At 41.6% G+C, this 27,458-nt stretch overlaps 1 protein-coding gene across 1 annotated transcript in view; it reads right to left on the bottom strand.

Moving 5' to 3' along the window:
• LOC126188637 (2-amino-3-ketobutyrate coenzyme A ligase, mitochondrial-like) overlaps positions 1-27,458 on the bottom strand; it is a 173,693-nt gene that overhangs the window by 134,296 nt on the left and 11,939 nt on the right. Inside the window, exons 4-5 of the mRNA XM_049930238.1 lie at positions 2,397-2,498; positions 2,101-2,308 (exon numbers count right to left, since the gene is read on the bottom strand). Of these exons, the coding sequence (XP_049786195.1) occupies positions 2,101-2,308; positions 2,397-2,498 (310 nt within the window). The remainder of the gene's footprint in view (positions 1-2,100; positions 2,309-2,396; positions 2,499-27,458) is intronic.

Here is a 27,458-nt window from a genome sequence, read left to right as displayed (position 1 = left end):
ATGCATTGTTTGTCGCATTCTGATAGTGCGTGTTTACGGCCTGTCGCTGCTCGTGGCATGGCTTGCTTTTGTACGCGCTACCGCCGCCTACAATTAAAAAAAGAGAGGAATTGTCACATTAGCGAAACAATGGCAAGAGACTGCTATTTGTTGTTACTTACACTGCTGCTTTCTTTGATAATGATCAACAAGAACCAAATAATAGACTGTGTATGATATAACATGTTCTGAACGAGAGTTTGGCGAAAATTTTTCTCCATTTGAAAATCTTTGCGCCGCTTCTTTAGTACATCAAATTCTGCACAGAAATTAGTCATCTTAGATTTAAAAATCTAGCTTCATTTCTGACTGTATCACTATTAGGCATAAGAGTAATACGAATATAAACATGACACGATACGTATATTCTTCAGCGTTTGCTGTTGTCTCACTCTAGTTTCGTAGTTTATTAGGCAGACACGATTTAAATGAGATAGAAGCAAACACGAAAGAATACATGGCAAAATATTTATATTCGTATTATTCTTATGGTGAAGAGAATACTGCATGTGATTCACATTTCATCAGGTTCCTATTAGCAACCGTCTCTTCTCACAGGTAGGAAAAAATTCAGAACATAGAATTGGCCATATTGACAAAAATCCCAGTCTTGCCAGTCGGATTTTCGTAGTACATTGAAATTCTGCTACATTCGAAGATGAACAATACGGAATTTATATTTACTATGTTGGATAATGTATGAAAATGCAGTGGTCGAAACTCCGGTGGAGAAAAAAAGCTCATCTTCCAATTTTTTTTTTAATTTTATTTACTGACGCAGAGGTTTTGGCACCAGTATTTATCTTTGTGCCTACAAAGGATGCCCGTGTAGCGCTACATATATTCGACGGCAGAAGTTAGTTGTGGCGGCACCTACCAACATTTTTCAGAACTTCCGCTTGCTTTGCACTCGATTCTAAGCCGCAGGCGGTTTTTTGGATTACAAAAACCAGAAAAAAAGTGCGGCTTAGATTCGAGTAAATACGGTAACTGAACCAATCATTGACTGGAAATGATTCTGTTTGGCTACTTGGAGATCATTTTCAGCCATTCATGGTCTTTGTGTTCGCAACAAGGATGGAATTTTTGTGGCTGGCAATGCACTATGTCACCTGGCCCCAGTTGTTCATGATTAGTTTGAAGAACATTCTGGATAATTTGTGAATGATTTGGTCACCCTGATCACCCAACATGAATGCCAGCAAACGTTTATGGGACATAACTGAGAGGTCAGTTTATGCACAAAATCCTGCACTGTCAAAATTTTTGCAGTTATAGATGGCTGTAGAGACAGCACACATCAATATTTCTGCAGGGGACTTTTGGTGACTTATAGCATCCTTGCTACATTGAGTTTCTGCTCTATGGCATGCAAAAGGAGTCCAACATGATATTAGGAGGTATCTCAAGACTTTTTTCACCTCACTGTAGAAGTTCCATTGAAGACCTCAAGCAACTAACACACACAAAAACGATTTTACATTATAAGAAGAAAAACTGTGGAATAAAATTTACTGATTCACTGGAGCTTTGGGAGATTTTTTCGGCTATTGAGGTTGACTGTACTAACAAAGATGTGTAAAAAACTAAAAAAAATAGTGGACTTTTATGCTAAAAGTAGACAATTCACTGCTATTGAGAGACGAGATCAAATGAAACATGACATGACAGCTATAATATGTTCAGAAAGCATTATTTACCAATATTGTCTCTCCAAATGCTATTCACCAATTTTTAAGAGTTTCTTATCTAATCAGTTCTTAACTTAAGGTCAGTTCTTTTACTCTTGTGTTCTAAAAGCACTATCATTTCCATTTCAGCTACTACAGCTGTTTACTTCCCCACCTTTTGTCCATACATTCTCTCTTGTTATTTGTTGAAGAAAAAAGAGATCCAAATATTTATCATGTTTGTAGTGTCAGTGACCTATGTAATGCAACATTTACCCGGTAACCTTATGTGGAAGAAAATACTCTCACTACCAATAACAATTACTACTGTGCATAATACAACATCTGAAACTAAGTTTATGCAATGAAGTAAGACATGTGTCTCAAATACCTGCCATATCATTATGTTTAAAAGCACACTTCTGAGCACAGCAAAGTTGTATTCCTTGAAGAGTAGAAGGATGACTTAACTCATCATAAAAAACAGCATCTTTATCCTTAAGAAGGGCTTCAAAAAATCCAGCATTTGCACTGAAACAATTTACGTAGAGCAAAGCAGATTCCCTACAATGAAACTTTGCAAGTTTTGCTTCAAGTTCCTGTGGAAACAGATGCAGGTACCTTTAATATAACAGATAATCTTTTCATCAATGATTTTTTTCTGTAAGTGAAGGCCAAAATACTTACCTTGTGTAAACAATGAGTTCCAGATATAAAACGAACTGAAGCAAGTCCAGCACCAAATTCATCAAGAGCAGCTTTAGCTGCACATATAACATCAGGATGAGTCTGTAGTTGAAATAAAATATAATGGTGCATGATACTATACAAAGGACATATGCAAAATAAAAATGACTGAACTGAAAATTAGCACTACATGTAGCAGTAAGAATTGGATTATACCAGATGGACATACAAATGACAACAATTAGGGAGGTAGTTCTTTTGACAGAGAGAAACATAAGGGAAAGATCCAAATCTACTGCAGGGTTTATTACTTTAAAAACTGACAATAAGAGACAGACAAACCAGTAGTGAATAAAGAATGTAAGAGTACACAATATCTCCCTACATATCACCACAATAGGGATTGTGAAGCCAAGATTAGATTAATTATAGATGCACACTGGAAACCATGCTTTGGTAAGTCCCCTCTGGAATACACCTCATAGAGGTCTTCAGAGTATGCATGTAGACAGTGGTATAGGTGTAGAATGTAAAACAGAGGAAAAGTTAAGAAAATAGTGTATAGAAACTTTATGCTTATTGTTTGATAATTTCTTACACTCTTTGCCTTTATCACCCCTCCTGCCCTGTCTTATTTTTTGCACTGCTTCCTCACTTCAAACTTTTAAATAGTTCTCCAGCATTATATTTCATTTTTTGTCTACGTTTCAAGAATACTTTTTCAGTTTTACCTCTCATCAACCTATCTATTGTGCCAAGCAGACACAATCACTGAGCTTGTAATGTAGGCAGCAGTTGCTGAGTATAAGCCTGTTGAGGACAACAAGACTGCTTTTGCACCACTGAGTTCATAACAGATGTTGGGTAAGAATACATTAAATGCCACTATTTGTACCAGGTTGTTTTTAGGATATGAAGTAACAGAACCAACTGTAGCCATTTCACAACCAGAAGTAAAAGTCAAAATTAATAATAGCCAGAAAATAACAGTATTATAACAAGAATGCTAGCTAGTGTTGTTATCATTACACTGCTGATAGATAATTAGTAGAGGCTTCATTCAAACATACTGTCTATCTATGGTCTACTGTATGACCAACTTTATAGAGTAAATCAGGTCTCATGTTTTGCTCATCAGTCCTGCCATTAATGGTCTCTATCAGCATCAGGCGAAATGGCCAAGTGCCACAGCCTATTAATATTATCTAAGATCTGTCTCCATTTTTACTTTGCTGTTTGGTGGGTATATGCAATTATCAAATGCTGGCAGCTTATTGTTATTAGTACTTTGGTATTTAAATATAAGGTATTATAAGACCATTTTTGTTACTTCTCCTTTCCTGTCCATTGTATCTCTGCTACAACTAAGACCAACTTTCCTTATCCTCAAATAATTTTCCACATTCCTCTCTGTCTTCTTATTTCAGGTAATTAACTATACAAACTTTTTTGAGTTATTAAATGAAAATGGAATAGTTTGAAGGGCTGAAAACTGTATTTCCAAATGTAGAAGGATTGGCAGAAGGACATACTCATAAATGAGCTTTAAATTAAAAAAGGAGGCATGCTTATCAGTTGTGCTTGATATCACAGTGTTCCTAAAGGTATGTACCACAGCACAGTATAGAATTTTAACTTACTAAATATAATTAACAAATTTATGTCAGTATTCTCAAGCCCAGTTATGAATGTTCATATTGCAGCAACTGACAATTAGATTCTTCCAAAATTTCAGAAATCACTAACTTCTTATGATTATTATTTATCACAAAATTTGAAACTAAATCTTAACAAAATGTGAAGGTTTATCCTCTCTTTTTCTACTGTGAATTCATATTTAAATGATTTTTTAAAGGTGCTGGCCAATGAACAGGCATGTAAAAAAATGTGGCAAAATTGAACTATAAATTTCATTGTTGACTAACAAAACCCATCTCTCACACAAACAGAAAATTCAGTCTCCTGATCTGAGACTGACTGGAGTGTGAAGCAAGTTCTGGTGGGATGGGCAGTAAAAAAAGGGTAAGTTGTGCTGGAAAAACATAGGGAAAAAGGGAAGAACACACAGTAACAGAAACAAAAATGGATAGAAAAGGTTCAAAAGTAGGGGACAGATGAAAAAAAAGGACCAATATTGTGTGCAAGAGGGATAGGGTGGGTGTGTGGGATGGGCTGAGTGGAGCAGGAGCTGAAATGGGATGAGAAGAAGAGAGGAAATGGGAGGAAGAGCAAATGGGGTACAGGAACTAGCAGAGATTGAAGCTGGGAGGATTACATATACTTATTTGTTCACTGTGCTCCACAGATATACAATACAATACAATACAATAGATTCCATCAAGAAGGAGAACCTTCAGGGATGGAGAGCAAGTTAAGGTATACATTAAAAAAAGATAAGTAAATCATGAAAAATTAATCAGCAGATTCCATTCATAATAAATCATTACTAAACTGCATAATACTATTTTTGGTTATGTGAGCTAACTTTAACCTAGAAAATTTAAAAGAAAGTTATTTCTTAGGTAAGTAAGATGCTGCTTCCTCAATTATATTAAACAGCTGCCACTTGTCTCCTTAATAAGTACTTGACTACAATGATGAGTTTCAAAGAAAATATTTACTCACATCTGAAAATACAGATGTTTATTTCCAGTACACTAGTACTTGTCATGTAGTGGAAAGCAATTCCCAAAATATTGTTTTATTTTACATGGAACATTGTTGATTACTTTTGACAACAGTGAATAACATCTTTCTAATTGATAGACTTGGAGACAAAACCTATATGGACATAATTTTTGTGACTAGTACTGTGTTTTACCACTCAAAGCTGAGATGCAACTGATTTTTATTATCAAAACAAAACAAAAAACCATGAAGGAGTAAATGTGCTGGAAAGTTATTTTAAGAATTCCAAGATATTTCACAAGACCTATGCAAGATGTCTGGTATACACTCTACATAATATTCTTATAGTTCTTGTCTGCTGAATAAATAATAAATTTATTTTATGTGCACTATACTAGAAGGTAATTCCATGAGACACCAAGGAGTGAAAAAGTGCATAAGAAGCCAACAGTCTTGTCTTTAGGTCAACACAATGAGAGATACTTCCATGAGGAAATAGAACACACTCCTTGATTACTTTATGTGTGAACTGATGACACTTTAACTTATTATTCAATTGAGGCCCAGAAAATTTTATGTACAATGTCTTATTTAGTCCATAACCATTAATGTCTATTTCTGGTGCTAGTCAGACTTTATTGCTTCTTTGAAACTGCATAACACAAATCTATTTTGTTATGAATTAGTTGTACTGAATTATGGGAGAAAGAGAGGGCCAGAGGAAGATCAGTAAAAGGTACACTGGAGGATTCCACTGGACAAGGGGTAAAACATAAGTGGGAAGCTTCAGTCTGTTGTTTCCAGAAGAGGAAGGTGGCTGTATAGGAGACTGCGATGCTGATGTCATCACAAAATGGGTTGTAAGATGTTCTGTGAGAACTAATAAATCTGTATAAAGGCCATCCAGAAGGGCAAGACCCAGGATGGAAAACTGTCATTGTCAATCTTGGGGGTTGTGGAGTGTGGCCCACACCCATGACAAAGGGACAGGAGAAGCTAGGGAGAAGATAAAGTGTTCCCACTTATTCCAATCAGGAGCTCTCTCCATGGGCCCCACCCAGCCACAGCAAGTGCTGTCTGGCATGATGACCTTTGCCAGGAATTCTGATGCTCCAGAATGACAAGCAACCACTCCTAAACATACATGGGGAGGCAACAGCTCAAGTATCAGAAGTGTGATATCTTGTGTTGTCAGAGGGCTCAGCCAGATTGGTGCATAGCACTCTCACCCCATGGACTGGCTACACATGCTGGTGACCTAGTGGAGCAAAGAGAAGCTATGGTGAGGGAAGAAGAGGGGAAGGAGGGGGGAGAGGTATCCAGACTGTAGATGCTAGGGTGGGAGATCTTCCCCAAATGGCTCACCCTGCAGAGAGAAAATTTAGAAGTGGGGGTCCAACCCCAAAGGGGGACCAGAAACATAAAAAAGGAGGGATGATAAAGAAAAGGCAAGGGGACAAAAACTGGAAGGAATACAAGTAACCAGTTGGATAGCCAGATTGGAATAAGTAAGAACACCAAGAGAAGGGAAGGAGGGGACAGAGGGGGAAGAGTGAGGATAGGAATAGAGTGGTATGGGGAAGGAAATGAAGTTAGGGAAGGAAGAATTGGTTACAATAGCTTGGGGCACCTTGTGTGCCACACACGAACTCATGAGAGAACCATGAGCCTCTTGGGTGAAGCAGTTCCAAGTGTAATTTTGAGTTACACACAGTCAAAGTTTTGGAAAGGTCACACAATATGCCAACAGGATAATTTTTTAAACTTTCTGGCAGATTATAATTGTATGCTGGACCAGGAATTGAAGTTGGGACCATTGTCTGAAGTTTCAAAAATCACCCTGTTTGGTAGTAGTAGTAGTAGTAGTAGTAGTAGGAAGAATCACAGGTTGTTCAAAATATTGTTCTAGTGACAAAAAATTAATGTCTGTCTTTCAGTGTAATGAGTTAAAACACAAAACATAAAATGTGATCACCACATCTAAGCACAGCAGAACCATATAAAGAGATGAATCATGGCTATGGAAGGTAGGTCACCAGATTTGCCTTCATGCACTTCCCTCCTTCATAGGTCTGCAAACTGAAGGTCAAGCAGGAGACTGCCCACTCTGTCTACCCCATTACGCTACAAGAAGCAACTACAGGGTGTTTCACATGGGCCCTCCACAGTGGGCCTTATGAATAATTGGCCACATTGTGTGCAGACATGCCCGGGGAGTGTTTATTTTATGCAAAATGCATTAATGCTGCATGGAATGCAGGTCTGAATTACTAATAACATGAATGCAGGTAATGTGTATGGACAGAATCTACATAAATCTCAGCACACAGTTCTTCACTGCTTTGATTCTTAGTAAGTCTGTATGGCAGCTGTTGTGTTCTTCTGGGAAAGACAACTTTCTCCACCATGAGCAGTGCTTGTTTTCCAGTTTACAGACAGTCTATACCCCCTCAGAATTTCCTGTCTATTTGTCTTACAGGAGTAGACAAAATAACTATACTGAGTTCATGTTTATAAAGCGATTTTCTGTTTACTAAGTACTTCTTTGCAGTTGTTAAGTGGGAAAGGTCAAAAAATGGCACCATCAACTGTCTACCACACTGAAGAGCCTTTTCCAAGAGTAACTTACTGTCAGTATATATTCCATGATGTAGATTTCATTGTCTCTACTATCATTGTCTGAAATATTTTTGCAGCATAATGGGTATCAAATGTGTCACCTCAGCCTAAACTCTCCCAAAATCTGAAGAGACCCTGAGGCTTCAGCTATCTCTCTCTACAGCAGAAGTAGGTCACCCAGGTGTTATAAAATTTCAGATATTTCAGTGTAAGTCAAGTAATGCAATGGAACAGATTAATGTTCTAAACTTTAACATTATCAGTCCCATTCCATCTGACATATTCACATCCATCTTGGAAGATATACTGTGGATATGTGTTCAGTGGCTCCTCTCAGTGCAGACCACTTTACAAGTGCCAGCAGTTCTTGAATGGGAAAGATTTATGCAGTCTACCAATAACACAATGGCAAGAGAAGAGCAGTAACTTTTTGGTCATTTGTTAATTCTCTGCCAAGTGACTAATACATAATTACATGGCTTTACAATATGTTGTGCCACATTTACCAATTCAATCCCTTTCTCACCAAAAGTACAAAGGTTATTGACAACATCATACTTACAGATTAAACACATACAAACATATTTTACATAGTAGCTCACTTAACAACTGAAAATAAATAATAATTAATAAACTGAAAATAACTCCACTATACAGCATGTTCATTTTAACTGAAGACATTGAAATATCTCAAAAACTACACATCAAGTCAAAAACAGTGATCAGGTGTCAGGGAGCAGCTTTGAAATCTTCAGCAGGAACCCCCATTTTTTATTGTAGATTACGATTCTACAGAAAAATCTATATATGTTTTGTCTGAAGCATTTACTTCAATTTGCCACAGATGACACTGTAATCAGAGGAATAGAAATGGGCACACAATCATAATTTATGACATGCAATTCAATGGCCCTTGAGTATCCAATGGCATGTGAGACCCCACCTCCATGCTCTGAGGATAGGAGAGGTCAGTATTTCATAAATTCTAATTGGAAACCTCATAACCTGCAATTAGAAATGGGGGTTCTCATTGAAGATTTCAAAGTTAACCCCCCCCCCCCCCCGCCCCTACCACCCATTCATGGGATGGGATGGCAGGTCGAGTGTGGTATCATTGGATGCCATCCTGTGAGACAAACAAATTGGAACTATACTTTCCTTGATACGACCTGTAGTTTTTGAGGTATTCAATGTCTTTAGTTAGAATGTACGTCCTGATAAATATGTGCTCAGTGAAGTCGTTTTCTTTACTCACATAAGAGAACTGGAGAGGATATGCTTGGGTGATATAGTCTGTCTGTAAACTGAAAAGTGATCAGTGTTATTGGTGGGAGAAGTTGTCTTTCCTGGACACTACAGCTGCCCTCCAGGATGGCTAAGAATCAATTTCTTGTCTATCAGTGTGCAGAGGTTTATGTGCATTCTGTTCATATGCATTACCTGCATCAGTGTTATTAGTAACTCATATCTGCATTCCATGTAGTGTTAACACATTTTGTGCAAAATGAACACTCCCTGGGCATGTCTGTGCACTCTGTCACTAGTGATTCATAAGGCACACTGTGGATGGTCTGTATAGCTTTGTGAAACACACTATAGTTGCTTCTCCTGACGTACTTTTGTATACAAAGTGGGGAATCAGGTGGTCAACCTTCAGTTCACGGACCTATGAAGGAGGGAAGTGCAAGAAACACAATCTGGTGACCTACTTTCCCTTGCACTTCTACATCACATAAACCCCCTTCCCTCCTGCACCATTCATCCTGCTCACCCTGCTACACCCCCAGAACACAATTTGTCCCTCACTATGGTTCTACTGCACTTAAGATGTGGTACTTATATTTAATATTTGTTTTTAACCCATTTCATTTAAATAAACACATTAATTTTATACAGTTGAACAATATTTAGAGAAATCTGTGATTTTTCTGCTCCTGAATATGGAAACTATTAGTCATAGAGAAAAAATGAATAGGACCTTTTCTGTAACAAATTTAATTTAGTTTAATTTGTACTGGGAAACAGTGACACTAGAAACTGTAGTTTTTGAGTTATTCAAGAAAAACACGAAAAAGTATCCTTTAAACACTCCCACTCCAATGCTGGTACCACACTGGTGAAGATTTTTAGTGTGCTATTCAGGACACTCCCTCCTAGCATTGTGCAAAAATTTGCAACTAAAATATTAGTCTTCCGTAATCTATCTTTTTTGGTCTTTGTTGAATGGGTTATTTATACAATTTTTTAAACTCTTGGCTTATTTGGCTAATCCTGTATACTATCTCATTCAAAAAACTAGAGCAACAAAAGTGTAACATCAGATATGGTAATTAAAAAAGCATAACAGTTCAAAAATGGAAGTCGTTCTAGGTGGGTTGGAGTTTTAATTACTAATAACATCTTAATTAATTACTTTTCAGAATATATGAGCTAATTCTTGGAAAGAATGAAAATAGAGCTACCCAATGAACTTGGTATTTTGTAAATAAATGGTTATTAGCTCATACCATTGATAAAATCACTTGATATTTGAACAACTTTAATTACGCACTTCTCTTTTTTGGAAAATTACCTACACCAGGAAAATTAGCAGCACTCAAATAATCTTATGAATTGTGTGTTATAATAAATAACTGCCTAGATGGGAATTCTGCCAATGACCTTGCTGCAGTGGTAACACTGGTTCCTGTCAGATCAATGAAGTTAAGCACTATCGAGCTTGGCTAGCTCTTGGGTGGGTGACCGTCTGGGTCTGCGAAATGCTGTTGGCATGCTGAGTGCTTTCAGCCCTTATGAAGCTAACTGAGGAGATACTTGATTGAGAAATAGTGGCTCTCATCACAATAACTGACAACAGCTGGGAGAGCAGTGTGCTGACCACATGCCTCTCCATATCTGCATCAAATTATGTTTATGGAGTTATGGTTAGTTGGTACCACTGGACCTTCAAAGCCTGCTTGGATGGAGTCAGTCAATCAGTCAGATAGGAGTTTTGGCATTTCAAGTAAATCAAGTACCAGGTTATGTCTGCTGCATCTAAAAAACAGTAGAGGAGCAATTCCACCTTGTTACATTTCACATTCTATTCATATATCAGACAGGAGGTACTATTTGTATTGGTACACTCTCCTTGGTAGGATGTTGGAGCCAATACTTGGGGCTTGTGGAGATGAAGCTGACAGTGCCCATTCAGTAAGATTGACGAACATATCTGTCCTCTGGCCTACCAGTGATGCGTTACACATCCTCCCCCTCCCCCCCTCTCCTTCTCATCCCCGTCACTCTCAAAGCCCCCTTCCCCCCCCCCCCCCCCCTGCCAGATGAAGATTATGGTGAGGGGGATGGGCTGAGAAGGATATCTTTATTTGGTGATTGTCTTCTTTCACACTTTGGTTATAACGTTCTTAATCTTTCCTTACTTGGTGTTCCATTCTATCTCCCCTCTTTCCATATTCAAATGTTCCCTTCAGCAAACCATTCTACTTTCTGACATAGCCAAAACTATTATCAGAGGTCTGCTCAAGTTGAAGCACTGTCCAAATAGCTTCTGTTTGAGGCATTTTATTTATGATACACAAACTGAAACAGAGGGGATTTTTTTTTAAAAGGGGGAGTGAGAGAGAGAATAATGGTTAACTTAGTTTTCAAGTCCTACTTTACAGGGGAAAACCCAGAATTATTGCCCTATTTTATTTCTCATACCACTGCAAAGATGAATAAAACTGATATTTGTGTCATGGCATCGAGAAAAAGCTGGAAGCTTTAAAACTGATTAAAGTTACAGGGCCTGATGGAATCTCTGTCACAGTCTACACCAAATTTGCAACTGAGTTATTCCCTCTTTTAAGTGGCACTGATGACCATGCCGTTGAGTGTCCCATAAGCCAAACGTCATCATCATCACCTCTTTTAACCACAACATATTTAAGATCTCTCAAACAAAAAGCTGTGTCCTGTGGATGAAAGAAAACATGCCACACACCTACAAGAAGGGGATCAGAAGTGAGTCACAAAACTACCATCCAATATCTTTGATGTCCATTTGTTATCAAATCTAAGAACACATTATGAGCTCAAATGTAATGTGGTATCTTGAAGAGAATGACCTCCTCCACACCAGTCAACACAGATTCTCAAAACATCAATCACGTGAAACCCAATTTTGTATCTTGAAGAGAATGACCTCCTCCACACCAGTCAACACGGATTCTCAAAACATCAAGGCCATGAAACCCAACTTGACTTATCCTCAGAAGAAATGGTGAAAAATGTGGACCCAGCAATGAAATGGAAGCAATGTTTCTTGATTTCTGAAAGGCATTTGACTCACAAGGGTACATTTCCAACTATAAATAAACAATCTTGGTGAAACTTGCTGGGTATTTAGAGGGAGGAAAAATAATGCTATGTGAATGTTTTATTTGTGCCCAATTTCACCTTTAACACCTAGGAAGGTAATTTGGCATATTATTCTTTGGGGTATTCCCAACATACCTCATACAAGTATCTAAATATTCATTATTATTCTAATTATTTATTTTGCTTGCGTTTGTTTCTTGTTTTAAAGAGTTATTTTACATTTTACATTAACAGTTATTTTGTTTTTCAGTTCACTGCTTCACAAGTGTGTATTTTATTAATTGAAAATAATAAGTAATACATTATTATTCAACCACCGATCCTAGAGGACTCAATGGCACAGATATAGTGAAGCAGCAGATATGACTTCTGACATTGGAAGAAATTTGCGAGAAGATTTTCAGATATAGTTCTTTTGAATAAATAAAATTGCAATCTCCACTTGAGAAAAAACACAATCAAGCTGCAGTGACTAGTATGTACTCAACTGAAATATATCTTATATCAATCTGAATGTTTGTAGAAAATCTTGCTGAATTTTGTTTCATATTGTTTTTCCCATGGTGCATATTATGTGCAGAAATTTTGTTCATTTTATGTGTATAGTATAAGAAAAATGTTGTTTTAACCATTTCTTTACAGATAATCATTATTTTAATAATTTTGTATCATAATAATGAGTTACTTATTATTTTCAATTAGCAAAATACATGTACTTGAAACACTAAAAAAATATCCATTAATAGGTCTTGCATCTAAGTCTATTACATGGGTATGAGGCATGAGGTAAGGGACTGGGAGCAGGGGTTCTGTAAGGATGGATGAGTATATTGTGTAGGTTTGGTGGATGGCAGAATATCACTGTAGGAGGGTGGGAAGTATAGTGGGCAAGAAAATTTCTCATTTCAGGGCACGACGAGAGGTAATCAAAACCCTGGCAGAGAATGTAATTCAGTTGCTCCAGTCCCAGATGGTACTGAGTTACGAGGGGAATGCTCCTCTGTGGCCAGACTGTGAGACTTTGGGAGGTGGTGGGAGACTGGGAAGATAAGGCATGGGAGATTTGTTTTTGTACAAGATTGGGAGGATAATTATGGTCAGTGATGGCTTCAGTGAGACCCTCGGTATATTTTTAAAGGGACTTCTTGTCACTGTAGATGCAATGACCATTTATCACGAATTTCTTGCCCAACGTAAAGTCCCATGCAACTGGAAAAAAGCGCAGGTGACACTTGTATATAAGAAGGGTAGAAGGACGGATCCTCAAAATTTGCAGACCAATATCCTTAACATTGGTTTGTTGTAGGATTCTCAAACATATTCTCAGTTCAAATATAATGAATTTCCTTGAGACAGAGAAGTTGCTGTCCATGCATCAGCATGGCTATAGAAAGCATCGCTCCTGCAAAATGCAGGTCATAGGTGGCTAGGCTGTACGGAAGGGACTTCTTGGTATGGAATTGGTGGCAACTGTTGAAGTGGAGTTATTGCTGGTGGTTAGTAGGTTTAATATTGATGGAGGTACTAATGTAGCCATCTCTGAGGTGGAGGTCAACATCTACGAAGGTGGCTTGTTGGGTTGAATAGGACCAGGTGAAGCAAATGGGGGAGAAGTTGTTGATGTTCTGGAGGAATGTGGATAGGGTGTCCAAACCTTCAGTCGAGATAGCAAAGATGTCATCAACGAATCTGAACCAGGCACGAGGTTTAGGATTCTGGGTTTCTAGGAAGGATTCCTCTAAATGTCCCATGGAAAGTTTGGCATAGGATGGAGCCATGCAGGTGCCCATAGCCATACCCTGGATTTGTTTGTAGGTAATGCCTTCAAAGGAAAAGTAATTCTGGGTGAGAATATAGTTGGTCATGGCGAGTAGGAAGGAGGTTGTTGGTTTGGAATCCTTAGGGCATCTGGAAAGTTAGTGTTCAATAGTAGTAAGGCAATGGGCAGTGAGAATGTTAATGTTCAGGGCGGTGGTATCAATAGTGATGAGCAGGGCATCGTGTGGTAAACGGACAGGAACTATAGAGTCGGTGGAGGAAATGGTTGGCATCTTTTATATAGGAGGACAGGTTCCGGGTAATAGGTTGAAGGGGCCCGCATCTCGTGGTCGTGCGGTAGCGTTCTCGCTTCCCACGCCCGGGTTCGATTCCCGGCGGGGTCAGGGATTTTCTCTGCCTCGTGATGGCTGGGTGTTGTGTGCTGTCCTTAGGTTAGTTAGGTTTAAGTAGTTCTAAGTTCTAGGGGACTTATGACCACAGCAGTTGAGTCCCATAGTGCTCAGAACCATTTTTTGAATAGGTTGAAGGTGTTAGTCTACAAGAGCAGAGATTCTATCAGTAGGGGCACAGCAGCCGGCCACAATGGGTCACCCTGGGTGGTTGTGTTTATGGACTTTGGGAAGCATGTAGAAAGTGGGAGTGCGGGGAGTGGTAGGGGTAAGTAGAGAGACGGACTCTGGGGAGAGGTTCTGGGATGGGCCTAATGATTTGAGTAGTGACTGGAGATACTGCTGGGTACTGGAATGGGGTCACTGTGGCAAGTTTTGTAGGTGGAAGTATCTGGCAGCTGACAGAGTCCTTCCGCCAGGTAATCCTTGCAGTTCAAAACAACTGTGGTGGAGTTTTTGTCTGCAGGTAGGATTATAAGGTCAGGATCAGTTTTTAGATGGTGGACTGTGGCTCTTTCTGCAGATGTAAGGTTAGTTTGCATGTTGAGGGGTTTTGGGAATGATGGTGAGGCAAGGTTCGAGGTTAAGAAATTCTGGATAGTTAACAGTGGGTGGTTTGGAGGCACAGGGGGTGGATCACGATTGGATAGAGGAGTGAACTGAGTTAGGCAAGGTTCAGTATTGGTGTTTGGTTGAGTCTGATTGGTCGGGTTGGGGGCGAAAAAGTGTTTCAACTGTAGGGACCAGGACTCCCGGGAGAAGGACAGAAGGTCTTCAACCAAGTTCTGCATGATTGAATTTGGGAGTGGGGCAAAAGGTGAGGCCTTTGGAAAGGATTTATATTTCTGTGGGACTAAGGCTTCTGGAGGAAAGGTTCATGACTGTGTTGTGGGTCTGTTTAGGTTGTGGGTTCTATGTGGAGGTGGGAGGGAGTTTTGGAGGGTGGGGCAAGTGTAGTCCCCCCCCCCCCCCCCGTTGTGTTTGGTCTCTCTCTCTCTCTTCCCCCCCCCCCCCCTGTTGTGTTTGGTCGTTGCCGACGTCACAAGACATCCTGTTCAAGTTTGGTGGTTGATCCTTCCACTCAGTTTTTTATTTTAGAGGCCAACCGACTCTCTGACCGAACACGCTGAGCTACTGTGCCGGCTAGCTATTAGTGGATATGGGGGAGGTTTGGAGGTTGTTGTAGAGGTGGTGGAGTGGGAATAGGAAGTGAGCTGGATGGAGAGCTTTTTGAGGTGGCGTTGTGAATGTTGCTCAAGTTCCTGCAGGGCAAGAGTTTCAGTGTGTGTTATGGGTTCCAGGGATTACATAGCAGGAGAATTTTGCATATGGAGAGAAGTTATTGCAAGGAGGATTGGGTTTGGCTGATGTGGTTTTGCAGGACTATGTTGGTGAGGGCTAAGGACTGGCAAAATCTGGACAGGTGGAGGTCGTTGTGGAAGGAGGGGTGGCAACCAGAGATGGGTAATTTGATGGTAAGGTCATTGGGGGGATTTCGAGAGACAAGCAACAAGGCAGGAACAGTTTGTGGGACAGGGATATGGTTAGGGATAAGGAAACTTTTCTGTATTGATGCAGATGGAATGAGCCAGGATCCATGGTGGTGTAAAAAAAAATGCAAAAAATTACGTAAAATAAGTAGAATTACGCCCGAAAAATTACGCAAAAATACACCCAAATACCTGCGAAAAATCACAAAAAGGATGAAATGGACGAAATGGATGCACATGGGAAAAAAACGAGATGAAATCTGAGGAAGACAATGACAGTGGAAGGCGTAAACTCACTAAAGTTGATGAGAAACTACAATGATCAAAGTAGAGAATAACTAATAATTCATAAATGTATGTATATTACTGTGGGTAGCAGGTATGATGGCAGATAAGCGTGAAGAAGGAGGACGACATTGTGACTGGATGAGATGGAGTTTGTGGGTGTGAACAGGAATAGAATGGAGAAAGTGTGGGGGGTGAGGAGGGATTCGTAGGTAGAGATACAAGATAGTGTGGAACCGGAAAGTTGCAGGGGGGGGGGGGGGGAGGCTGATGCAGGGAGAATGATTAGTTTGAAAGTATAGGGTTAATTCTATCAGTGGGAGTAATGTGGGACATAAGATGCTACACCAACAATCAGCGTGGTCTTGAGGCTGTCTGTTGTGTGTGGCTGACATGGTTGATACAGTGTGGCTCCTAAGCAGAGCACGCAGTGCAGTTTGTAAGGCAACAAGAGAAACACAGGAATGAAAAGAAAGAAGGAAAAACATTGAGTATAGTTATACAAAGGAAAGTAGTAAAAAGGAAAACAGCACAGGGTTAGATTGAAGAAAAGCCTTCAGGCAAAAATCAAACAATGGAAAATCCAGGATGGAATGTAACAGTATTAGAGAAGGAAAATTGCTACTTACCATATAGCAGAGATGCTGAATCACAATAGCTACAAAAAAAAGAGTCACACTATTATAGCTTTTAGCCATTAATGCCTTTGTCAGCAATAGACACACACACACACACACACACACACACACACACACACACACACATGAGCACACTCACTCACGCAGACACAACTTGCACACATGTCTGCAGTCTCAGACAACTGAAACCACAATGCAAGCAGCAGCACCCGTGGCTGATGGGAGTGGTGACTGGGTGGGGGTAAGGAGGAGGCTGGGCTGGGGAGGGGGAGGGATAGTATGGTGGGGGTGTTGGACAGTGAAGTGCTTTGCAGTTTAGATGGAGGGCAGGAGAGAAGATTTGGGGGGGGGGGGGTAAGTAGCGGAGAGGGGAGAAATAAAAAGAAATTAAAAGACAGGATGTGGTGGTGAAATGACAGCTGTGCAGTGCTGGAATGGGAACAGGGAAGGGGCTAGATGGGTGAGGACAGTGACTATCGAAGGTTGAGGCCAGGAGAGTTACGGGAATGTAAGATGTATTCCAGGGAAAATTCCCAACTGTGCAATTCAGAAAATCTGGTGTTTGTGGGAAGGATCCATATGGCATTGACTGTGAAGCAGTCATTGAGACGAGGGATATCATGTTTGGCAGTGTGTTCAGCAAAACATCTACATTTACATCTACATTTATACTCTGCAAGCCACCCAACGGTGTGTGGCGGAGGGCACTTTACGTGCCATTGTCATTACCTCCCTTTCCTGTTCCAGTCGCGTATGATTCGCGGGAAGAACGACTGTCTGAAAGCCTCCGTGCGCGCTCTAATCTCTCTAATTTTACATTCGTGATCTCCTCGGGAGGTATAAGTAGGTGGAAGCAATATATTCGATACCTCATCCAGAAACGCACCCTCTCGAAACCTGGCGAGCAAGCTACACCGCGATGCAGAGCGCCTCTCTTGCAGAGTCTGCCACTTGAGTTTGTTAAACATCTCCGTAACGCTATCACGGTTACCAAATAACCCTGTGACTTAACGCGCCGCTCTTCTTTGGATGCTCTCTATCTCCTCCGTCAACCCGATCTGGTATGGATCCCACACTCATGCGCAATACTCAAGTATAGGTCGAAAGAGTGTTTTGTAAGCCACCTCCTTTGTTGATGGACTACATTTTCTAAGGACTCTCCCAATGAATCTCAACCTGGTACCCGCCTTACCAACAATTAATTTTATATGATCATTCCACTTCAAATCGTTCTGCACGCATACTCCCAGATATTTTACAGAAGTAACTGCTACCAGTGTTTGTTCTGCTATCATATAATCATACAATAAAGGATCCTTCTTTCTATGTATTCGCAATACATTACATTTGTCTATGTTAAGGGTCAGTTGCCACTCCCTGCACCAAGTGCCTATCCGCTGCAGATCTTCCTGCATTTCGCTACAATTCTCTAATGATGCAACTTCTCTGTATATTACAGCATCATCCGCGAAAAGCCGCATGGAACTTCTGACACTATCTACTAGGTCATTTATATATATTGTGAAAAACAATGGTCCCATAACACTCCCCTGTGGCACACCAGAGGTTACTTTAACGTCTGTAGACGTCTCTCCACTGATAACAACATGCTGTGTTCTGTTTGCTAAAAACTCTTCAATCCAGCCACACAGCTGGTCTGATATTCCGTAGGCTCTTACTTTGTTTATCAGGCGACAGTGCGGAACTGTATCGAACGCCTTCCGGAAGTCAAGGAAAATAGCATCTACCTGGGAGCCTGTATCTAATATTTTCTGGGTCTCATGAACAAATAAAGCGAGTTGGGTCTCACACGATCGCTGTTTCCTGAATCCATGTTGATTCCAACATAGTAGATTCTGAGTTTCCAAAAACGACATGATACTCGAGCAAAAAACATGTTCCAAAATTCTACAACAATGGTTGACTTGTTTTTTTTTTTTTTTTTTTTTTTTTTTTTTTTTTTGGCCACAGTTTGTCGGTGGCCATTCATGTTGACAGACAGCTTGTTGGTTGTCATGACTACATAGAATGCAGCACATTGGTTGCAGCTTAGCCTGTAAATCACATGACTGGTTTCACAGGTAGCCCTGCCTTTGAAGGGATAGGTGATGTTAGTGACTGGACTGGAGTAAGTGGTGGTAGCAGTATGTATGGTGCAGGTCTTGCATCTAGGTCTATTATGGGGGTATGAGCCAGTTCCTGAATTTACTGCCCTCCAGGAAGCGTGTGGCATGCAAATTATTCTTGGGACTGAGACCTGGCTGAACCCTGTGATTGGAAGTTTTGAAATATTTAGTGAGGGTTGGAACGTGTATCGGAAAGACAGTTTAGACACCATAGGAGGTGGTGTCTTCATTGCAGTTGACAAAAATATTGTCTCTACCGAGGTTGAAGTAGTGTGTGATTGTGAAGTTATCTAGACACGTTTAACAGGGCTACGAGGAATAAAGTTAATTCTGTCACCAGGTTCCACCGTGACAGTTCTAGAATCATTCAAAGGGAGTCTACACATTGTATCGCAGAAGTACCCGGATCATGATATATTAGTTGGAGGTGACTTCAACCTACCTAGTATAGACTGGGATGTCTATGGATTCATTACAGGTGGTACAGACAAGCCATCGCATGAATTACTTTTGAACACATTATCCAAAAAGTGTCTTGAGCAGCTAAATTGACAGCCAACGTAATGGAAATATTTTAGATCTGGTAGCCATGAACAGATCAGACCTCATCGACGGTGTCAGTGTTGAGACAGGGATTAATGATCATGATGTTGTCATTACAACTATGGTTACGAAAGTTAAAAAGTCGGTCAAGAAGGCTAGGAGAGTATTCTTACTAGAAAGAGCAGATAAGCAGTTGTTAGCATCCCACTTAGTAAATGAATCGACTTCATTTACTTCCGGTACAATGCGTGTGGAAGAATTATGGGCAAATTTTAAACACATTGTAAATCACACATTGGAGAAATATGTGCCGAAAAAGTGGGTTACGGATGGAAAAGACCCACCGTAGTTTAACAGTGCAATTCGGAGAATGCTCAGGAAGCAAAGACAGTTGCACTGGCAGTACATGAAAGTTCGGAAAAATGAGGACAGGCAAAAGTTAATAGAGATTTGTGCTGCTGTAAAAAGAGTGATGCGCCAAGCATACAACCACTACCACCATCATACCTTAGCAAAAGATCTTGCTGAAAACCCAAGGAAATTCTGGTCTTACGTAAAATCAGTAAGTGGGTAGAAGGCTTCCATCCAGTCACTCACTGATCAGTCTGGCCTGGCAACGGAAGACGGCAAAACGAAAGCTGAAATTTTAAATTTAGCGTTTGAGAAATCTTTCATGCAGGAGGATCATACAAACATACCGCCATTTGAGTCTCGTACAGATTCCCGTATGGAGGACATAGTGATAGACATCCCTGGGGTTGTGAAGCAGCTGAATGGGTTGAAAATAAATAAATCGCCAGGTCCTGATAGCGTTCCAATTCGGTTTTACAGAGAGTACTCTACTGCATTTGCTCCTTACTTAGCTTGCATTTATCACGAATTTCTTGCCCAACGTAAAGATCCATGCAACTGGAAAAAAGCGCAGGTCACTTTTGTATATAAGAAGGGTAGAAGGATGGATCCTCAAAATTTACAGACCAATATCCTTAACATTGGTTTGTTGTAGAATTCTCAAACATATTCTCAGTTCAAATATAATGAATTTCCTTGAGACAGAGAAGTTGCTGTCCATGCATCAGCACGGCGTTAGAAAGCATCGCTCCTGCGAAATGCAACTCACTCTTTTTTCATATGATATCTTGCAAACCATGGATGAAGGCTATCAGACGGATGCCATATTCCTTGACTTCCGGAAAGTGTTTGACTCAGTGCCTCACTGCATACTCCTAACTAAGGTACGAGCATATGGGATTGGTTCCCAAATATGTGAGTGGCTCGAAGACTTCTTAAGTAATAGAACCCAGTACATTGTCCTCGATGGCGAGTGTTCATCGGATGTGATGGTATCATCTGGAGTGCCCCAGGGAAGTGTGGTAGGTCTGCTGTTGTTTTCTATCTACATAAATGATCTTTTGGATAGGGTGGATAGCAATGTGCGGCTGTTTGCTGATGATGCTGTGGTGTACGGGAAGGTGTCGTCATTGAGTGACTGTAGGAGGATACAAGATGACTTGGACAGGATTTTTGATTGGTGTAAAGAATGACAGCTAACTCTAAAAATAGATAAATGTAAATTAATGCAGATGAATAGGAAAAAGAATCCCATAATGTTTGAATACTCCATTAGTAGTGTAGTGCTTGACACAGTCATGTCGATTAAATTTTTGGGTGTAACATTGCAGAGTGATATGAAGTGGGACAAGCATGTAATGGCAGTTGTGGGAAAGGTGGATAGTCGTCTTTGGTTTATTGGTAGAATTTCATCTGTAAAGGAGACCGCTTATAAAACACTAATACGACCTATTCTTGAGTACTGCTTGAGTGTCTGGGATCCCTATCAGGTCAGATTGAGGGAGGACATGCAAGCAGTTCAGAGGTGGGCTGCTAGATTTGTTACTGATAGGTTTCATCATCACACGAGTGTTACGGTAATGCTTCAGGAACTTGGATGGGAGTCTTTGGAGAAAAGGAGGTGTTCTTTTCATGAATCACTACTGAGGAAATTTAGAGAAGCGGCATTTGAGGCTGACTGCAGTACAATTTTACTGCTGCCAACTTATATTTCGCGGAAAGACCTCCTGATAAGATAAGAGAGATTAGGGCTCGTACAGAGGCATATAGGCAGTCATTTTTCCCTCGTTCTGTTTGGGAGTGGAACAGGGAGAGGAGATGCTAGTTGTGGTATGAGGTACTCTCTGCCACGCACCGTATGATGGATTGTGGAGTATGTATGTAGGTGTAGATGTAGATGTAGGTAAGGGATTGGGAGCAGGGGTTGTGTGGGGGTGGATGAGTATATTGTGTAGGTTAGGTGGACAGCAGAATACCACTGTAGGAGGGGTGGGAAGGATAGTGGGCAGGACATTTCTCACTTCAGGCCACGACGAGAGGTAATCAAAACCCTGGCAGAGAATGTAATTCAGTTGCTCCAGTCCTGGATGGTACTGAGCTATGAGGGGAATGGGAAGATAAGGTATGGTAGGTTTGTTTCTGCACAAGGCTGGGAGGATAGTTACTGTCAGTGAAGGCTTCAGTGAGACTGTTGTGACTCGCCGATCTTTCAAATTGCTGCTGCTCAGTTACGTGCATCCTCTAGATGCGGCGCTGTCTGCCAGCCATGCAGCAGCAGCAGCCACCAGCCAGCCAGCGGCCGCTAGAATCAGACTCAGTTATGATTTGACTGTTAAAGTGTACACACGTCTTACTCTGTTTACTTGATCTGTGACTTTCATGTATTGTGTCTTCCTTGAAATATATTTGTTCAACTTGAAGTTATAACAATTGGCAACAAGGATGGGATTTTTCTTTTCCATCGTCGACCCACATGTTTCCATGGCTACTTTAGAGCAACTATTACAAGATCTCATAGAACAGCAAATGCTTCTCACAAATACAATTTGTGATTTTGTCGCAGGATCAAATGCGCGGTGACTCTTGTCATTGTCTCTACTTACTTTTCCTCCTTATGATGAGATGGAGGGAGACTGGTCTGATTACAAAAAACGTCTTTGACAGCACTTCTTGGCATTTCATGTCGTGGACGAACAAACCTGTAAGTCTCTGTTCCTTTCATGGATTTCACCTCAAATGTATTGGTTGTTGTTGCAATTGGCTTCTTAGAAAGATTCTGCATCTTTGTCCTTTGCTGAAATGTACTCACTTCTGTCCATCTATTTTCAAAAGCAAATGCATATGGTAGCCTCTCGTGTTGCCTTTTATCATTGTCAAAAATAACCAAATCAATCCTATTGCACTTGGGCTGCTGAACTTCACGGCCTCAGTCGAAAGTGTGAATTTGTTACTGAAGTTCACAAAGAATCCTATGCCGATTCCATGGTACGGGATGCTATTATCCGATCGGCGCCCAACGAAGAAGTTAGGCAGCGTGCCCTTCAGTTGGCAAATCTGACTCTAGATGAAGTCCTATCCATCGTCCAGTCTTTTGAAATTTCTCACGCCGCTGGATTGCAAATAGAGGCATGGGGCGACATCGGGGAAATACAACCTCTGTGCGATGTTGACGGAGCGTGTGGCATGTCCCTGCCGGCCAACGTGGTCGCAGTACGCTCCAAAGTGCAGCCTTGGCCTAACCGTAAACAAACCTCTAAGAAACTGCAGCAAAACCCACGGCAACTTCCTTCATGTCCACGGTGTTTTACGAAACATTCACAAGAAGATTGTCCACAACGTTGGGCCGTGTGTCACAAATGCAAAAAAAAAAAAGGGTAATGTGTCATCCATTTGCAAATCTGACCACATACATGATGTTCATGAACATGACACTGATTCTGTGTTGTCTGTCAATTGTACTTCTTCCCTTTCAGGGAAGTCATTCCTCAAACTCCAAATACTTGGTTGAGATGTTCATATGCAGGTGGATACCGGTTCTGCTGCCAAAATCATCAATTCTCAGATGTATCTTCAGTTGGGTTCTCCAATCCTGTCATATGTCACTAGGCAATTACGGGTTTACAATAAACAGAAGATTTCCCTCTTGGGACAATTTGATGCTGAGGTATCTTACAAATCTGTCGTTCGCACTTTTCCCATATTTGTAGTCGACCATAGTAACGCGGAGAATCTTTTTGGTTTCAATGCCTTTCGCGTTTTTGATTTCTTCATAGATGACTCTGTCAATATCATCTCTGATGCTATTCCTTATGCTCAACTGGATTCCTTGTCGACGACATTTTCGTCCCTTTCTTCTCCTGGGTTAGGCTGTGCAAACGACCTTGAAGCTCATATTACGCTCAAACTCACTGCTCAGCCTAAGTTTGTTCAGGCTCAGCCCATTCCTGTGGCCCTTCGTGATCAGGTCATATGGGAGCTGGATTGTCTCACTGCTTCAGGGGTCTTGCTTCCTGTCACTTCCAGCGAGTGGTCCTCTCCTGTCATTGTCGTTGCTAAGCCAAATGGTGATATTCGTCTCTGAGGTGATTTCAAAGCCACTGTAAATGCTCAATGCCTTATCGACACTTACCCTATGCCTCGACCTGAAGAAATGTTCACTAAACTTGCTGGAGGCCAGTATTTTTCTAAACTTGACCTGTCAGAAGCTTATCATCAACTTCCTCTCGATGCTGCTTCCTGGCAGTTTCTGGTCCTTAACACACCTTTTGGCCTCCATCAATACCAACGAATGCCATTCGGGGTTGCCAGTGCCCCTGCTCTCTTTCAGAAATTCTTGGAACAATTATTCCTCACTGTCCCTGGGTGTATAAATTACCAGGACGACATTGTTGTCACTGGCTCCACCACTGACGAACATCTTCAAAACCTCCGCACACTTTTTCATGTCTTACAGACTGCCGGTCTTAAGTGTAATCTTCAGAAATCAAAATTTTTTCAGGCATCTATCACATACTTGGGGTTTCAACTCTCTCGAGATGGTATTCGTCTGCTTCAGCAAACTGCCGCTGCGATCGATGCCCTTCCTCGCCCTACATCTGTTAAGGAACTGCAGGCCTTCTTGGGGAAAATAGCATACTATCACAAGTCTTTACCATCTGCTGCTTCGGTGGCTCAGCCATTGCATCACCTGTTGCATAAAAACATGCCTTTTCACTGGTTCTCGTCATGCGATGTGGCTTTCCAGAAATTGAAGACTATGCTGAAACAGGCCCTGTGCCTGGTTACTTATCAACCTGGCCAACATCTTTTTCTTGCCACAGATGCCTCTCAATAAGGGGTTGGTGCAGTCATTGCGCATCGTTTTTCTGACAGTTATGAACAACCCTTTGCTTATGCCTCAAAAACACTCACGGATGCCCAACAAAAGTATTCTCAAATTGAAAAAGAAGCTTTGGCTATTATTTATGCTCTTCATAAGTTTGTTGTTTTTCTCTATGGATCCAAATTTCATATTGTTATGGATCACAAACCACTTGTTTCCTTGTTTCATCCATCAACATCACTTCCCGACAAGGCTGCACACCGCCTCCACCGTTGGGCTCTTTACTTGTCTCGTTTGAATTATGAGATTCATTTCCGTCCAACGGCTCAACATGTGAATGCTGATGCACTGCCTCGCCTTCCCATGGGTCCTGATCTGGCATTTGATAGGGACGAACTTTTGTATTTCCAACTGGATGTTGCCGAGCAGCGGGTTGTGGACACGTTCCCCAGCACCGGGGACCAGCTGACGGCTGCTACAGGTTCTGACCCTACCCTCTCCCGGGTTTTACGCTGTATTCAGAAGGGATGGCCAGATCGTCCGTCCGCTAAGACTTCTGATCTGTTGCGGAACTACTACGCTTTGTGTTACCGCCTCATGGCTAGGGATGGTGTTATCCTCCTTTCCACCGAAAATGCTTTGCCGCTTGTTGTGGTACCTGCATCTTTGCGTGCTTTGGTCTCATGCCTCCTTCACCAAGGGCACTGGGATGTCTCTCGCACAAAATCCCTGGCGCACCGTCATGTGTACTGGCCTGGCATCGACTCTGAAATCGCACACATGGTCACAGCCTGTGGCCCTTGTGCGTCACAGGCCGCTGCCTCGAAGTCATCTTTGTCACCGTGGCCTTCGTCTGAGAAGCCCTGGGAGCGTATTCATGCTGACTTCAGGGGACCTTTTTTAGGTACTTATTGGCTTCTCGTTATTGACGCCTACTCTAACTTTCCTTTCATTGTCTGTTGCACATCGCCTACCACTGCGGCAACCACCAATGCTCTAGCTCTCATTTTCTCTTTGGAAGGCCTTCCCTGTACTCTTGTTACTAATAATGGTCCGCAATTTGCCTCTTCCAATTTTGCGGATTTTTGTGCCCGTCATGGTGTCATGCATGTCATGGCCCCTCCATTCCATCCACAGTCAAACGGTGAGGCTGAACAACTGGTCTGCACATTTAAGGCTCAGATGAGGAAACTCCTGACTTCTTCTGCTGCTGATGATGCACTTCTCCAATTTCTGGCTTCTTACCGTTTTACCCCCATGGGCGACCACAGCCCGGTTGAGCTCTTACATGGCCGACAGCCCTGCATGCTACTTCATCTTATGCTGTCTTGCACCTCACGGCCGCGGGTACCTTCGCTTGGCCGATTCACCGCCGACGACCTTGTATGGGCACGGGGATATGGCAGGCAGCCAAAATGGGGTCCTGGCCGCTTCTTACAAAACCGTGGCCAATGCCTGTATGAGATCCAGATGGACAAGGGTGTTGCAGTGCGTCATTCGGACCAGCTTCAGCCTCGTGTGCCGGCAACACCTGTTCTGGATGCCGCTACACCACCTTCGGCTCTACCTGACACTCGGGATACTGGAATCTCTCATTACTCACAACGCAGTCCTCTCACCATCATATCGGTGCAACCACAAGAACTGACACCACCAGGAGACGTACCCATGCAGGAACCAGATGACCATCATCTGTTGGAGCAACTCTGCTCGCCTCCTTCTCCTACGGACGCGGACACATCGCCCATGTCTCCTGTTATACCAACCGGACTTGCTGCAACAGGCAGATTGGTGCACGGGGCCCCAGCAGATTCGACCCCCACGTCTCCTGTCATCTCGACTTGTTATTATCGGGGACACTTCCGCCCGTATGGGAAGCCTCCTCCTCGAGACTTTACGGCCAATCAAACAACACCTATGGACATTTGCAATCTACAGGCCACCTCCATCAAGACCTGTGCAAAAACTTCAAAGGGGGGGAAATGTGTTGTGACTTGCCGATCTTTCAAAGTGCCACCGCGCAGTTACGCATGTCCTCTAAATGCAGTGCTGTCTGCCAGCCATGCAGCAGCAGCGCCACCTAAGTGGCTAGCCAGCCAGCGGATGCTAGACTCAGACTCAGTTATGATTTGACTGTTGAAGTATACAACATCTTACTCTGTTTACTTGATCTGTGACTTTCATTTATTGCGTCTTCTTTGAAATATATTTGTTCAACTTGAAGTTATAACAGAGACCCTAGGTATATTTTTAGAGGGACTGATCGTCACTGTAGATGCGAGACCATAGGTGGCTAGGCTGTACTGAAGGGACTTCTTGGTGTGAATGGGTGGCAACTGTCGAAGTGGAGGTATTGCTGGTGGTTAGTAGGTTTGATATGGATGGAGGTACTAATGTAGCCATATCTGAGCTTTAGATCAACATCTAGGAAGGTGGCTTGTTGGGTTGAGTAGAACCAGGTGAAGCAAATGGGGGAGAAGTTGTTGATGTTCTTGAGGAATGTGGATAGGGTGTCCTCATCTTCAGTCCAGATAGCAAAAATGTCATCAGTGAATCTGAACCAGGTGAGGGCTTTAGGATTCTGGATTTCTAGGAAGGATTCCTCTAGATGGCCCATGAATAATTTGGCATAGGATGGTGCCATGCAGGTTCCCATAGCCGTATCCCGGATTTGTTTGTAGGTAATGCCTTCAAAGGAGAAGTAATTGTGGGCGAGGATACAATATCATCATTTCAAAGAAATTCCCTCTATGTCTAATGTGCCAGAATTACCTTTATGGGTTGTGTTTCACCCCATAAAATCAAAATTGGGTGCAAACAAAAAAAATACATATTGCATTATTTTTCCCCCTCTACACACCCACCAAGTTTCATCAAGATAATTTATTTACACTTAGGAATGTTACCTTGCTAATAATGTACATTTGCTTGTTATTAAAAGTATGACCATATGGACTATTGAGTGAGATTTGTGTCTGAACTGAGGATGTCATGGTGAGGAGGAAACAACTTGTTGTCTGGAATGGAGAATCA

This window comes from Schistocerca cancellata, chromosome 5, assembly GCF_023864275.1.
Source record: "Schistocerca cancellata isolate TAMUIC-IGC-003103 chromosome 5, iqSchCanc2.1, whole genome shotgun sequence".
NCBI lineage: Eukaryota > Metazoa > Arthropoda > Insecta > Orthoptera > Acrididae > Schistocerca > Schistocerca cancellata.
Note: the sequence above shows the minus strand (reverse complement) of the source record. Positions and strands in the feature narration are given on the sequence as shown.